Below are 14,411 nucleotides of genomic sequence, written 5' to 3'. Positions count from 1 at the left end.
TTATTCAAAATAAGTTTAACAGAGGTTTTATGATAGTTCCTATAATCATCACAGAACAACCCAGCAAGCCTAAATGGATAATCTTCAACATCTTCATCTAAGTCTAGGACTCTCACATTCTCGGCAGGAAAACCCATAGAAAAACAGCAAGATTGAAGAATGAAGAAGGAAAAAATCAGAGAGAATTGAGACACTATCACACAAAAGGAGAGTATAAAAACTGAAATAACATCTACAAATAAGAACTAAAGAGACTATAAACACAAAATTCTATTTAACCAAGAATAAAACTAGCTACCAACTCAAACTGACCATACTGACAAGGCATTAAGCCACACAGTCATACATTCCATCAGCAGTAAACTAAGTCTTCTCATGCTTACCAGAAAAGAATACCAAGTGTAGTAAAATAACTGATAAAGTTCCACTAAAGTAATAAGAGATCAACACTAAAGATTAATGAAGTTACTGATTAACATATCCTTCCACATCTTCACAAATTAGAGTAAACAATAGTATCAAGAGATTTCAATTTAGAAACCAAAGAATAAAAATAAAACCCAACTCTTAGAAATATTGAACTATATAAAAACATAGACAATTGTAGGTTCTAATCAGTAGACCATCCTGAAGTTAGAGAACCTCTCATAGTTTCTTTATCAAAACCCAATTCAACACTTAATCAGAAGAACCCAAGTTAACGCATAAACAGACGAGTGAAGCAATATAATTATATGTCTAAAAAAAATCCAATCCCTACATCAGTAGGAGCTCATGATGCTAAGATAGCATTCCCAACTTCAGAAGAACACAACCAAAAGACGAGAGACCATTAAATTGGGAGAATCAAAACAATACCCCAAAGAACCCATAAAATCAGCTGCACTCACAATTCCAATCTTACAATCTCATGATGATAGTAGATACTCAGACCCTATGTTGCTTCCTTCAGTTGCCCATGACCGAATCTGAAAAACCAAAGAGGGAAGAAATTAGAAAGATAAGATATATAACGAGAAGCAGTCAAATCAAAAAACAACTCAGAGGGTGATTGTAATCATGACAAATATAGAATAATCGATTACGGAGTAAACGATTTGAGAAACTCTAGAGCAAATTAGCCCATACAGAGTTAGGTTTTAGCAAAATTAGGTTAAAAAGATTCAGACAAATAATAGCATGAAAAAGCAAAAATCAAAAGAAACTAGAGCCAGAAATAGATTTAGAATAAGAAGAACATAATCAAAGTGCTAGAAATTAAGATGAGAAGAGATGATTGGATCGAAGAAGACGAAGAAAAATTCAGCTTGACTAAGCCCGACTTATCGCCAGCTTTTTTCAAAACAAATCGCTAAAAACAGGGATTGAACCTGTGACCTTGTGGTTAACAGCCATACGCTCTAACCAACTGAGCTATTCCAACTTTGTCTAAAAATTTGGCTCCATTTGTGCGTGTCATCATTGCGCAGGGGCCATGCAAAGTGACGATCTTACCGAACAAAAACGTATTGGGGAAATGGTCTCGATTCTCGAAAAGTCCGGAGTACTTTTGTAATGCAATCCCGAGTTGTGACTCAACTAGACGGTTCATTTCCTGTCCAGAATCGTCTTGCCACATAAGCTGGACGCATTACCAAGGGATGGTCTTCTCTCAAACACTCCCTTTAGGTCATGTGTCTCGGAGAAATCTGCATTCCAGGGGGGATTCCCAGAGAGGAACATGGATTCTTCTCATCTGTCTTCTTCTTCTTCTCTCTCGCCATTGGATTACGTGATTCTAATTCTTCTTCGTCCCTTACTCGCAATCTTCTTCGTGTTTTCTTTGATTCTGATTTGTAAGCCTTTCCCCCTCTCTCTATCTTTGCCCTTTCATCGTTATCTCTCTGCTCGATTAAATTTTCTTATATGTTAGCTTTTTAAACTTTGCGGGTTTTTGATAATTTCTGTTAATAACTTGTGTTGGTGCTAATTTGGTTCAAATTTTATATGTTTTTGAATTTTTAGGTTGGTTCTTAGCTTGGAAATTGGTTCTAATTCATATTCCAGTGGTGCAAGAAATACTCAAGAATTTACGGAAGAAGCCCTCAAAGAAACCAATAACTGGTCGTCTCTCTCGGTTCTACAAAAGCAAGGGAGCTCCTAATTTGGCTTCAAACTGGTATTTTTAATTTCATATTTCTCCTTCATTCTTAAGTACTCATAAACCAGCTAGAATAGATGCTCTATTAGGTTTTTGAAATGGAATAGAAGTATTCTGAATTACTACTGACTTTCTGGAATTAGAGAGGCAGTTAAGTAAATATAATTCCTTTAATCTTTTTCAAGTTTAAATGCTTGAATTGGTAAGACTAGACATTGATAAACCCGAAGGATTTGATCTCTCCTACACATTGTTAGGATTCAGATAAAGGGAATGTGTTTGATTCTGTCAGCTGGTAAAGGAAAGATGTCTCTACGTAGATTAGGAAGTCGAAACCTTGCTTTTCTGTTCATGACTCATGAGTGTGAAAGGTGTCATATTTTGTACCTAATTTCTAATTAGGTGTATTTCAATTGCTTAGAGTGGGTTTACTTCGTATTGCCGTGGAAACTGTTAGAATGGAGCAAAGAAATAGGAGATATATTTGAGTAACAGTTGAAGTTGTTGTTCGTAAGTTCAATTTTAACTAAGAAAAGAACAAGCTGAAGAATAATGATGTTTATAGCAAATAACACCAATACAATGAGCTAATATGAGATGGTTCAGTTTCAGATGACACAGTACTTAGAAGTTACAGACAAATAGTGTATTGCTACCTGATGAAATTCGGTTTGGCTGAGACTTTAGTGGTTGAGAAACTAGAACACTTCTGTTTATTTTGTTTTAATCCTCTTTATTCTCCCCAGATTTATTTTGCCAATAGCGTCCTTTGGTGTTTTTATCTTCTTGCATTAAGTTATTTTGCTGTTGTTTGCAGAAGACTACTTGTAGATGGAGGGACATGGTTGTTTATCTCTTGAAAGGTGTGAGAAAGATCTTGTGTTTGTTGCAGCATGGGTGCAGAATAAGGTGGAATAATCAACGCATTCAGACCACTTCTCAGTATTAGTTTACATGATTTCGTGATAGGCGACTTGGTAATGAGAGGTTTTGTTTCTTCTTGTATATAGATTCTGATTCTTATAGATTTCTTTGTATTTTGATCTCCAATAGAAAGGAGACCGTTTTCTTTTAAGTGTAATTGCTCTATGGTTAGTTTGGGCTTCGATTCAATGTGGTCATGTCTAGCTTTTGAATTGTACTTTAGTTACAATTTAGAACATTCTCTTGATTTGACTGAATTTTAGCTCTTGATGAAAAATTCATGTCCTATCTGTTAATTTGCCGTTTATTTTCACTCTCCTGTCTTGTTCTTTCTGTTTTCAGTGACTACATTGTGAAATTCATTCTTTTATATTTCCAAACCCCCAAAGTATATAAAATATTTAAAGTGTCTTAGTGTATATCAAATGATCTTCAGTATTTTAGACTGAAAATGGTATAGAATCGTTAATGCCATTGCTCTCTAAAATCTTAATTTCAGTTAACTTTCAACCAAGAATTTGGTTACAGAGAATCGAGTTACTTTCTGTGAATTCAGTACGTATAGACCTCTAAGCTCTGTTTTTAAGCTGTGGCTGGTCTGGAATCTCTATTCGGTGCGTATCATTTACGCTGTTTGACGTGTTCATTTATGCTGTTCTGTGTACATGGTTTTCGTATCTGAATCTTTTGGACAGGGTAAAACTGTTCGAATTGCATCTTAATATTGGCAAAGGGCAGCACAAGAATCAGAGAAAAGTTGTAGTAGAGGTACTTGTTCTGAATCTTTTCTTTTTCATTCTGATAAGTAATATGTTCAATGGTTAATTCATCTGTATTTTGTTTTTTAGGTATCACTATAATACTTTAATAAACTTTTCTCCTTTATGTCAAATTAACCATGAAATGTAGTACTCAACACTAATGCTATAGGACTATAACAATACGACTATACAAGTGAGATTGATCCACATTGCACATAGCTCTCTTTAGCTGTTTTCGTTGGACTATGTTTTGGATTTTCTGAAGCTTTTCTAGGCCAATAGAAGGTTCTGGTGTTTTTTTCTTTGTTTCTTGGTTGTTATAGTTTTCGGCATGCCGAGATTTCTGCTGTGTTGTGCTGTGTTGTAGGCTTGTAGTGCTTGCTTTAATGTTCTGCTACATCTCATTCACCCTATCCTCTTCTCTGTCTCTGTTTTAAATGTCCCTGATGCTTTAAACTGTTGCTTCATACTCTTTTTGTCGTTTTATAGTTAAAATTTTGTTGTGCTTGTGGTGAAGTTCTTTCTTGTTTTCTGTTTGATTACTCTGATCCTCTTCCATCGTCAATTTACTAATGGATATAATACTTTTCAGGATAGTTAATATGCTGCGCGTGTAACCCAATGCTTGTTATATTTAACGATAAAACCTCTTAATCTGTGATTGTGAAAAATGATGGAATCTTTCCCAATAACTCAGACCTAAGATCTAAAAGTATTTGCAAATACACCATTTCCTTATAATACAATTACTCGATTTTATTGAACCTAAAGCACATGGTTTGTCAAATGTAATTTGGAGACTCTTTACTACTTGATGTCCTATCTAGTCTGAAGAGATTGACAAAGATAAGTTTATTATACGTAGTTTGGGTTGTGGCAGTTCAACACTTACGTGGCCTGAGTTTTTCAGATAATTAGTAAAAATTTAGAATGCTCTTAAATAATGTGTGTGGTATTTAACCTTTTAATTTCTGTTACATTGAAATGCACTATGGTCCAGCGACAGTACATGTGTGTGTGTATGAAAACAGGATTCCCTTAAGAAGTCGAATGTTCATTTTTAGCCTCTTTAACCTTCTCTTTTTTAAAGAGAACTTTTCAATTTTAATTTTGTGTAGTACACACATCTGCTATTTGTGGTTGAATAGAATGATTTGGAGACAAGGAGTGTAAACCAAGCCACCTCTTCTGTTCTTTCCCTATGATTTGGAGGCAAGGAGTGTAAACCAAGCCACCGTCTATTATATCTCTAAGAGAGAAAATACCTTGTGCTTTATTCTAAATTTGGTATTTTGAGGAAGGAAGAAACTTAGAAAAGGTCCTTTTCTTTGATCAAGGGGTATCTCTCATAGTCATTATTGGTTCTCTTCTTTTAGTTGATTATTTGCCTCCAAATACTCTCATTAGGTTTCTCTTCTTAGGTTCTCTTCACCATCAGAAGAACTTAGTTATCTTCCATGGATAACGAAGAGAACAAACAGAATGATACGTATAGGAACAGTATACCCTATGTTCAACTCAACTGGATCGACTCAGATTACGCTTTTGCTTTGGCGTTGCAGGAACAGGTTCTCCGCTCGTGATCTCTTTTTTCTTTTTTCAATGTACAGATAGATTACCATCTGTTTTTTATGGTTATGGACTTATTTCGTCTTGTATCATGTTTATTTTCAAAATCTATTATATTATTGATTGAACAAAGCACATTAAGGATATCTAAAATTTTGTTGCAAAACATTAAGATAATTATCCCATGTTGCACTGCTGAAACATATGTGGGAATCATTAGCTAGTTCTAGAAGTAATGTTGTTTTGGTTATTGCTTTTTCGTTTTACTTGGAAGGATAATAAATGGGTTTTTTATGTTAGGAAACACCGTTGACACCATTTTTGGCGAGTGAAAGTGAGTCAAGTGATAGCGACGAGGACTTTGAAGGTGATTCTGAGACTGATGACTACTTGTCTAATGAAATGAATGAAATTGATGAAGGTGATAAGACCGCTGTTGTTTATGCTTAATACTTTATAGAAAGGCCCAAAGGGTCGTTAAAAGCTTCGTTCCACTTATTATTTAATGTGGATGATTTCTGACTTATTATTCCACAGCCGAACTATTGGATCTCAATGGAGAAGCGAGCAACGATGATGAGGTATACTAACACTTGCCATATCAGTACCAGAATCTGTTAATTTGAAGGGAACTTCCGTTGCACTCAACCTACGTTCTCTTTTCCCCTTCTTTCATATATGTGCTTTTCTATAATGCCTTCTCCATATGTTTTAGGACATGGAAGAGGACGAAATCGATCCAGATGAATTATCCTATGAGGTAAAATGTGGTTAAAACAATGTCTTCAATATTTTCACGAAATCGTTCAGAAATATTATACCATATGAGGCCGGGTTCTATTTGTACACATAAATTTCAAAAATAAAATAAATAATTAACAGTTTTGAATCAGCATGAATGAATGACTAATTTTTGTTCTACCTGTTATTCTTTTATGGCGTGTAGGATTTGATTGCATTGGGAGAATTCGTTGGAACTGAGAACAAAGGGCTGTCGACAGACAAAATCAAATCTTGCATAACTCCTTATGCATGTAAATCACTACTGGAGGGAAAATATGGGGTTGATCAGTAAGTCAAGTTTGCAGCCGTACTAAAATTCCACTAATATTTCCATTTACCAGCATCGTACTTCTTCAGCACAACATTATAATTGACTGTTTCTGTTCTGGATAATGAGAATCAAACACAAGAAAGGAAAATTAGTCAACTGCTTGTTTGAAATGTTCTTTATTCTTTTTTTCTAACTATTCTAACTATAAACATGGACCTGATAGGTGTGTAATCTGCCAAACCGAGTATGAAGAAGAAGAGCAAGTAATGACACTTCCATGTGACCACATGTACCATTCAGAATGTATAACTACATGGCTTCAAATCAAAAAGGTAATGAACTGCTTATTTTTCTCTTTTATGCTTTATTTAGTTTGGTGTGACATGGTGAGCTAACCATTTCATCACTATACAAGGGAAACAACCTGCACTTTAAATTTCGAACCGACATGCCCTTATAAGTTGGTTCAAACTTCATTTTATTTTTCTCCTTGGTTAATCTTGAAAATCATGTCTTGCAGGTTTGTGCCATATGCAACACTGAGATCTCCGAAAATCTTCCTTGACGCCTTATTTACTTTCCTGATTCATCTGCTCAATGTAAAAATGTAACAGAAATGAATGTATAGTTATGGTTTAGCTGTCAGTTTGAAATCCATTGAACTTATTTGACCAAAGAGCCGCTGGTACAGTTTTATCAGTTGTCCAATTGTTTCATTCAAGTGCACTGATAGATGTTGCATGCTGATCTGAATAAAGAAAGTCACTGACCCGTAATTTTGTTCAAGAGAGTGAACATGTCATGTCATAAACATCAATGACAATTAGACTCCTAATTTTGGCCGACTTTGCAAACGCACGTGTGAACACACTTGTACTGGATATATAGGCCTTACTTTTAGGCCCAAACCAAACCCCATTAGCCCGACATTCTGTCGTGCAAAGAGATCGATTGATCCAGGGACAGAAAGAGAGCGTAGACAACACCCCATGTGCCTCTGCTCTTTAAAATGACAAATTCCATTTCTTTAAAATCCACGAGCATTCTTCATTTTCACTTCACATTCTTAGAGTGCGTCTACAACATCATGAATGGATGCAATGAAGAAGGAAATTACAGTAATTTCTGCAACATTCATCCAACTAAAATTCAAATAGGAGTTTGTTCCCTCTGCTTAAAAGAAAGACTTGTCATCTTATTAGCAACATCATCATCAAAATACAAACAGCGTTCCAGGAGAAGATCTACATCCTCAAGAAAATCTCATCACATTTATGTTCTTCAAAAAGTTTCTACATTGGGCTCGTTCCTTCGTCGCTCTGAGTCCTCTCGGCGTGGACAGAGATTGGCCGCGAAATCAACTGACACTGACGATACTTCCACCAGTACTAGTAGTCAAGAAGGTATGTACAATAATTGTAGTTCCGCACGCAACTTTGCACAAGTTCTTTCCTTTGTACATAGGATTCTAGTGATCTTTTAGTATGCAGCAAACAATACGTCTGTTAGTACTAACATAGACTGAAATTTGGTGTTTAATTACTCCTGCCAGATTCATTCATTTCGATCAAGTTTGAAGACAATGGTAATGCCTCGTGGGTGAAGGATTCTACAGAACATTGTAAACCTCACTCATCGGTGACGGCCACAGTAACAGAACCGTTGAAAGCTAAAAAGATAATGCACAATGTCAATACTACTACTACTACAGAGACGATGAAAAGGAAGAAGAAGAAGAAGAAGAAGAAGAAGAAGAAGATGGACACTGATAATAGAATTACTAGTATTGTGGAGCACCATGGTGGTACCACGGGCTCAGATGGTGGAGCGGGAATGCTTAGGTGGAGAAAGAGGGTTGGGCAAGTTCTGTTCCAACTTGTAAGGCTTAAGAAGTCAACAATGATGGAAAGTGGTTGCCAAGATAGTAGAAGTAACAAAGGCAAGAAAAGCAGGAGCAGCAGCAGCAATTCACTTAAGATTAGGAATAAGAAAAATTGGATAAAGACTATGACAAAGAAGAGGGACCATCATCGGGTATGAAATGAAAAGCCAAATTGGTTAAATTAACCGTAGAGAAAGAGAAAGGACATTTCTTTTCTTTTGCACCAATGGTTCATGTGGTTGTTTTATAAAGTCTGGTCCAAAGATTGGATAATTATTATTGAGATTGGAGTGAACTTTCCTACTACTACATATGAAAGCACCATAAAAAGATATAGACGTTGTTTCCTATTGAGGTGGACCTGTCCATCTCTCTTTTTCTTGTCTTCTCACTTGTCACATTAGATGTTTGCCTGTCTACTGTACTGCTCGTGCTGGATAAGCAAGCGCTGGGGTGAAGCTTCACATATACATATATGTGTTAGTCTTTCTCCCCTTTATCTAAGAGCAGAGTCTGAGTTTTAATGGTTGAATTTTTGAATTTTTTGCCATTTTGGGAGGGTATTGCTTGATGTAATGACAGTTTGATTTTCGAATGCAGTGCAGTTATGGCATATTAATAATTGGATGTTGACAAAGGTTTTGGGCAAAACTAGTTTAAAGACTGAAATTATGGTATAATGTGTTGCCAAGAAGAAAATAGAACCCACACCCCCGTATAAGCTGCCAGCCTGCCACCATTGGCAAAAACCAACCACTGAACTAGTAGTACATATACTTTGTACTACTGCACTAACCCAAACCAGAATTACTTTCTACTTCCGTAAAAAAAAATGCCTTCCTTTCAGGAAAAGTATCACTTTTCCTGAAACATGAGTAATAATTCAAACATAGTCTTAGAGAGTCAATGTTTAGTCCAGGTAATAAACTCAAAGCTGGATAAATTTCAGACCAAAAGCTATTTGGACAAAATGCAACTACCAAAATAATAATAAACTACAGAAACAACTGTAGAATGGATTCAAAGCAAAGACAGGCGTACCCCCGGTTATAGTCAGTAATCAGGTGTAGTTGAAGAAAGGACCACTTAGAGATCACAATTTTCTTGATAGGACAGGTGATTGCTTTACTGTGTAGTCGTCTGAGGGGACCTAACTTCAGACACATTGCATCCAACCATTTTATATTCAATGGTGGTGAGGAGTATCCCAGTATGGTCCAAAATCGGTCCATACCCAAACATAAAATCTGTTCATATAAGTCTAGAAAAGATTGATTTGGCCTATGTCAATTATTTTGCCAGTTTCACTCTATTATTTATTCTCCTTTCTCAAAAGGAAAGAAAACAACATAAACCAGAAACAAGATTTGAGCATACAGCTGAGCTAGAACAAACCTTACGAGGGACTAAAGCTAGTGAAAAATCTTATGAGCGCCTGTCAAAACTATATTAACAGGCTCCAATCAGTTCGGCCCAGTCAAATGAGTCTGAGCAATAGTTGTTGTGGCTCATCCACCTGCCTCTAATTTGATTAATCGCCCATGCAGTATCAGATTGCACAAAATACGGACTGGGAAAGAAGCAAGTCACTCACTCAGTTCACCGCTGTTACTGACCTGGGATCCTATACATGATTTGTGTGTTACGCTACATTTATTTCTACTAACCCCGTCCTGTGAGAATGTAACTGATCTTCAAGATCCAAGATCACGTATGAAGAAAAGACAGCAATAACAAGTGTACACAGTTCTACTCTTCACCTTAGCAACTCCTGAAAAGCTTTACAATCTCAGTACTGTCTAAATATATCTATTCATAGAGGCCTGCTGCCTAACAAAAAATAAGTGTTCAGCAGAATCTCTACAATGACAGAAGGAATATACTTGAGAGTAAGATAAAAATAAAAACAAAATAGGTTCCAATTAAGGTATTCATCGAATGTTCAAAAGGTGCAAATGTGAAATCATGCCTTCGTTTTGATAAAATAAGGTTACGTTAGATTGTTGAACATTCAAAAAAAAAAAGGTAAAAACGCCAGGAATGTTCTATAACGGAGGAATCTTAATAGCCCTTTTCCCTCTTCAGTGTCCAAATAGCAAATACCAAAATCCCCATCACTGCAGCAATTTTCTCACTTGCAGCTTCTATGTATTTACTATTTAGGTTACACTTTTATAAGACTGTGAAATGCTCAAACCAAAGAAAATTCAAATTTGATATATATATCAAGATAACATTTAGTTCTTAAAGAATTTAATCTCAACAATGAATTTAATATTCATTGAAATGGTTCAATTCAACAGCTTAATCCCATTAAGAACCCTTGGCTTCAGAGAACAATGTAAGTATAGAACTTTCTAATGATTGGAGAAGGTGGTTTTGTTGCAAAAGGGGGTTTAATTGCATAAGGTACATGTTGTCAAGACTGAGATTCAGGCTATTGGAGAATAAAAGAAAAGAGACTACAACAAAAGTGATGTTCTAATCTGGTGGAAAGGTTAAATGTTACCGGTTTAAACTTTCATCCAAGCCAGCTGTTACAGTAGGTTGGCTAGATTCCTCCGCTGTAGTTGCTGGTTTTTGTCGACCTGGGCCTGAAGAGACTTTAACCTTGGCTGGTCGTACAACTCGATCTCCAAGAAGAAACCCACGGCGAACTTCTTGAATTATAATTCCATCCCTGAATTGTTGAGATTCTTCACGTGCAATGGCCTCATGAAGCTTCAGAAAAAAGAGTAAAGGAAAGAAAGACTTAGGGTGCAAGAAAAGAAGCAATGACAAAAATCGAAACAAAGTATAGGTAAGAAAAATGAGCAAGAAAAGCAAAAGTAGGAAATCAATTTGTTAGTCACTGGTATTAGACCTTCAGGATGTGCTTGGCTTGTTCACATACTTAAACACCACAACACCAGACACACCACAAACCAGATTGCTACAAAATAATACATCTCCTTGGCTTATTCCCAAAATTGACGAGGACAACTATCTTCAATCATTTTGTCTGTTACCCTAATTGTATTAAAAACTATACAAAAGAAAATTACCAATCAAAATCACAATCACAATCAATTAGACAATTTGGTTTATTTAATAGTTCTTCCCTGTAAACTGTAACCAAGGTGCAGTTTTCTCCTCCATAAAAACCCTTTCAAATCGTTCTTCCATAACATTTTTGGCATTCACAACTTTGGGGCATTCTATCTTTCACTAAAAGAGTCAATTTCGGAATTCTAGTTGTTTTCAAAAATGGTAAGACCATGTAGTGAGCACCACTTTTCCAAATCTATTCCTTTACACTAGTTTATCCTTCTATTAAGCTTATCACCTTATCCTTTCATAACAAAATCCTATTGTGACCGTCAAACGTAGGACAAAGAAAAGGGTGATGAAAGATAAAACACACGCCTTCAGAAATAGACTTGTTTTCTCACTCCCACTCCTTGTAGGGTCTGATGTTGCTGGAGACTACTGGGAGCGGTATACTATTAAGAACCCTATTAGATACCTCTGATTGCCTTAACACAGCTATCGTCACATAGAGTATTCAACAAAAACAGATTCTAGTATCAATACATATTCATTTTCTCTACAGTGACCAGCTTTCCTAAAGAAAATATAGCAGGAACCACAGTGCGCGGTGAAGATTCATCAAGGTGATCATATTTCCCCAGAGTAGAGCAGATTAGTAGAACTTTTAATCACTATTGAAACAGTATTATCCCTTTGGTCTACACAGGTGAATTTGTTACCTGTGCATCTAGATCCAGGTATACAAGTGAACATGAGGGTTTTTCTAAGAAAAACAAAAAATAATCAATTGAATATTATACTATTCTTTACCCAATACTTAGGTAAAACCTAATCCTTTAGTTGGTTAGAAGTCAGAACTTAGAAGTAGCTCATCAAGGGGCCATATAGAGCAAGCAATAGATAATGTTGACGGGACTAACTGACATCTGACTATAAGCATATTAGCACAAATATCGAATGCGAAACAAAATATCATGTATGGAGAATCTCACTTCTAAGTTAATGCAAAAAATGAAGATTCCTCTTCTTTCTTGCAGTTTCTATATCACTGGTTATACTCTAACGAAAAAAGTTTGCATAGGAACTAATCGCTCTTAAAAAGAAAATAATCACATTTCAGCATATCTGTTTACCAAATAAATGAGCAACTCAATATCTGATTTGTATGTCTCAAGCAAATGGGTAAAATGAGCAATTAAAGACTAAGCAAATATGAGTTGGAAGAAGTTTTTGAAGGTTAAACTTACAGAGGGATCAAATGGCTTTCCAACTGTTCCAATAACAGCGACATTCAAACTTCTCATGGTTTCCACAAATTGCTTGTATATGCCCTGATAGCTGGTAACAAGCTTTTCTTCCTTCTCTGTTTCTGGTTTGCATTGTTGCTTGGCTCTCTCAAAATTGTCTACCAAGGGCAAAAGGCTCTCGATTAAATCTACCTGAGTATTAGATGTCAATCTAGCACGATCCTTCTCAAACCGTTTCCTAAAATTTTCAAAATCTGCTTGCACTTGGATGTAGTTTTTCTTCCCAGAAGCGACATTTTCAGATAGAGTTGCAACTTTTTTGGTCAATTCAGTCTTCTCTTTTACAATGATACATATTAATGCCTCTATATCAGAAACAGTCTGTTCATCTAGATCAAGAATGGCCTCCTTGTAAAGCGGAATAAGGGTCTTCAAACTAGGCAAAAGATTACCCTCCTCCCCATCAATTGACTGCACATAATTTTTACTCCAATCAGCAAAACAAAGTCTGAAGCGCACAAAACTGAGATAAGTAATAAGTGCTCTCCCTAGCGCTTGCACATGCAGTAGTTGATCAATTATCAAATACAACAGTACAAAGCTGATATTGCCTCATCGCGCAAAATATATATTTTCAACTGTTTCATCATAATTCTATCATCAATTTATATCGAAACTTGTTACACCAATGGTAAGTTAATAGCCAGTGCATTAGTAATTGAGTTCCACATTCTTATTGTCAAATTACGGGTTCAAAAGCCCTAGCAGTACCAGGAGCATCATGCAACTAAAATTTGATAAAGATTAAAACTTTTTAACATCCTGAAGAAAGTTTACCCATACCCATTCTCATTTGCCATTTTACATAGTAGGAAAAGAATTGTTGTTAGGAAAGGTACAATTTCAGATAATCCGTTCGTATCTAAATTCTTTTTTATATCCTGACCGAATTCCAATTCCAAGAAATTAATTTATAAGAATTCAATCTCAGTCACCATTCAGGTAGATAATTGTAACGATTTTAAAACAAAAAAAAAAACGCACCTTTGATTTGGATATGAAGGAACGCCTGACTGGTGAGATGGGAGAAGTAGTAGAGATTGGAAACCCTAACTTGGATTTGCAAAGACACTGATTGAGTTGGATTGTAGTTGGAGATGCAAAGATCTTAGGGGGTTTTGTGAATGATGAAATACGAGGTGGAAAAGATAGTGAGTGATTGGATAAAGGAACTGCCATTGAAGACCCAAACAACCAAGGAGCAAGAGGAGACTGCTGCTGCCTTTTACTGTAAACTCCAAGTAAACTCTTAGTACTATTTCTTTGTAGGCCTTCTACACGGGTCTTGCACATTTGTGTATTGACTCACCTGCGTCGCTCGGTCTTAACTCATTTCAGTTCGACTTTCATATCGGAGGTCAGCCATCCTAAGCCAAAGTGACTTTCATATATGAGATAGAAAGGATGGTGGAATGGAAGATGTTCCTAAAGTGTTGCTGGCATCCCACATTCCCACTCATGTTGGTATCTTCACAAATTATTTCGGGTTAAAGTGTCTGGTTAGTATGAGCCCTATAAATTTTATTCGAGGCCTTTATCCAATTATTTTAATTAATGACTATTTTGTTTTGATTAATTAGTATTAAATTTGATTGATTAACAAAGTTTAATCTTGTTAACTCAAAAATCAACTAGTATTAATGATTATGGAACTTTTTTTTTTGTACAATCATCTACCAAGAATCGGTTGATGTTTTTTTTAATAAGAAAAGAGGATTCATTAAAAACTTTAAAAAATATTTAC

General features: G+C 35.8%; 2 protein-coding genes and 1 non-coding gene across 5 annotated transcripts; 1 reads left to right on the top strand and 2 right to left on the bottom strand.

The window, feature by feature from the left end:
• Positions 1-1,349: 1,349 nt before the first annotated feature.
• TRNAN-GUU lies at positions 1,350-1,423 on the bottom strand. Its single transcript has one exon. It is a non-coding gene; the product is annotated as a tRNA-Asn (tRNA).
• A 2,459-nt stretch (positions 1,424-3,882) lies between these two features.
• LOC113356294 (E3 ubiquitin ligase BIG BROTHER-related-like) lies at positions 3,883-8,952 on the top strand. Of its 3 annotated transcripts, none has more exons than XM_026599394.1 (8): positions 3,883-5,393; positions 5,695-5,761; positions 5,932-5,975; positions 6,110-6,154; positions 6,341-6,465; positions 6,672-6,780; positions 6,969-7,851; positions 8,001-8,929. In XM_026599394.1, the coding sequence occupies exons 1-7, from the start codon at positions 5,283-5,285 to the stop codon at positions 7,011-7,013; spliced, it is 546 nt and encodes a 181-aa protein (XP_026455179.1). In that variant the 5' UTR covers positions 3,883-5,282; the 3' UTR covers positions 7,014-7,851; positions 8,001-8,929. The 3 variants fall into 3 exon arrangements, with proteins under 3 accessions (XP_026455179.1, XP_026455178.1, XP_026455177.1); XM_026599393.1 differs by having other exon boundaries at positions 3,889-5,393; positions 5,695-5,815; XM_026599392.1 differs by lacking the exons at positions 3,883-5,393; positions 5,695-5,761; positions 5,932-5,975; ... (1 more) ...; positions 6,341-6,465; positions 6,672-6,780 and having other exon boundaries at positions 7,045-7,851; positions 8,001-8,952.
• Positions 8,953-10,518: 1,566 nt separating this feature from the next.
• On the bottom strand, positions 10,519-14,022 carry LOC113356293 (protein GrpE-like). Its single transcript, XM_026599391.1, has 3 exons — positions 13,652-14,022; positions 12,608-13,078; positions 10,519-11,051 (listed from the first exon to the last, which is right to left on the bottom strand). The coding sequence occupies exons 1-3, from the start codon at positions 13,958-13,960 to the stop codon at positions 10,836-10,838; spliced, it is 996 nt and encodes a 331-aa protein (XP_026455176.1). The 5' UTR covers positions 13,961-14,022; the 3' UTR covers positions 10,519-10,835.
• Between the last annotated feature and the right edge of the window lie 389 nt (positions 14,023-14,411).

Source organism: Papaver somniferum, chromosome 3, assembly GCF_003573695.1.
Source record: "Papaver somniferum cultivar HN1 chromosome 3, ASM357369v1, whole genome shotgun sequence".
NCBI classification, from domain to species: Eukaryota; Viridiplantae; Streptophyta; class Magnoliopsida; order Ranunculales; family Papaveraceae; genus Papaver; species Papaver somniferum.
The sequence above is the reverse complement of the archived record's forward strand: the minus strand, read 5'-3'. Positions and strand labels throughout refer to the sequence as shown.

What these genes read in the sequence shown, in the direction of transcription:
- LOC113356293 (XM_026599391.1), bottom strand. Translation starts at nt 13,960, where the DNA reads ATGTGCAAGACCCGTGTAGAAGGCCTACAAAGAAATAGTACTAAGAGT. An exon ending in CCTTCATATCCAAATCAAAG is followed by an intron (nt 13,079 to 13,651) that starts GTGCGTTTTTTT and finishes AATTATGTGCAG; the next exon opens with TCAATTGATGGGGAGGAGGG. An exon ending in GAAAGCCATTTGATCCCTCT is followed by an intron (nt 11,052 to 12,607) that starts GTAAGTTTAACC and finishes TTTTTTCTGAAG; the next exon opens with CTTCATGAGGCCATTGCACG.
- LOC113356294 (XM_026599392.1), top strand. Translation starts at nt 7,458, where the DNA reads ATGACAAATTCCATTTCTTTAAAATCCACGAGCATTCTTCATTTTCAC. An exon ending in CAGTACTAGTAGTCAAGAAG is followed by an intron (nt 7,852 to 8,000) that starts GTATGTACAATA and finishes TACTCCTGCCAG; the next exon opens with ATTCATTCATTTCGATCAAG.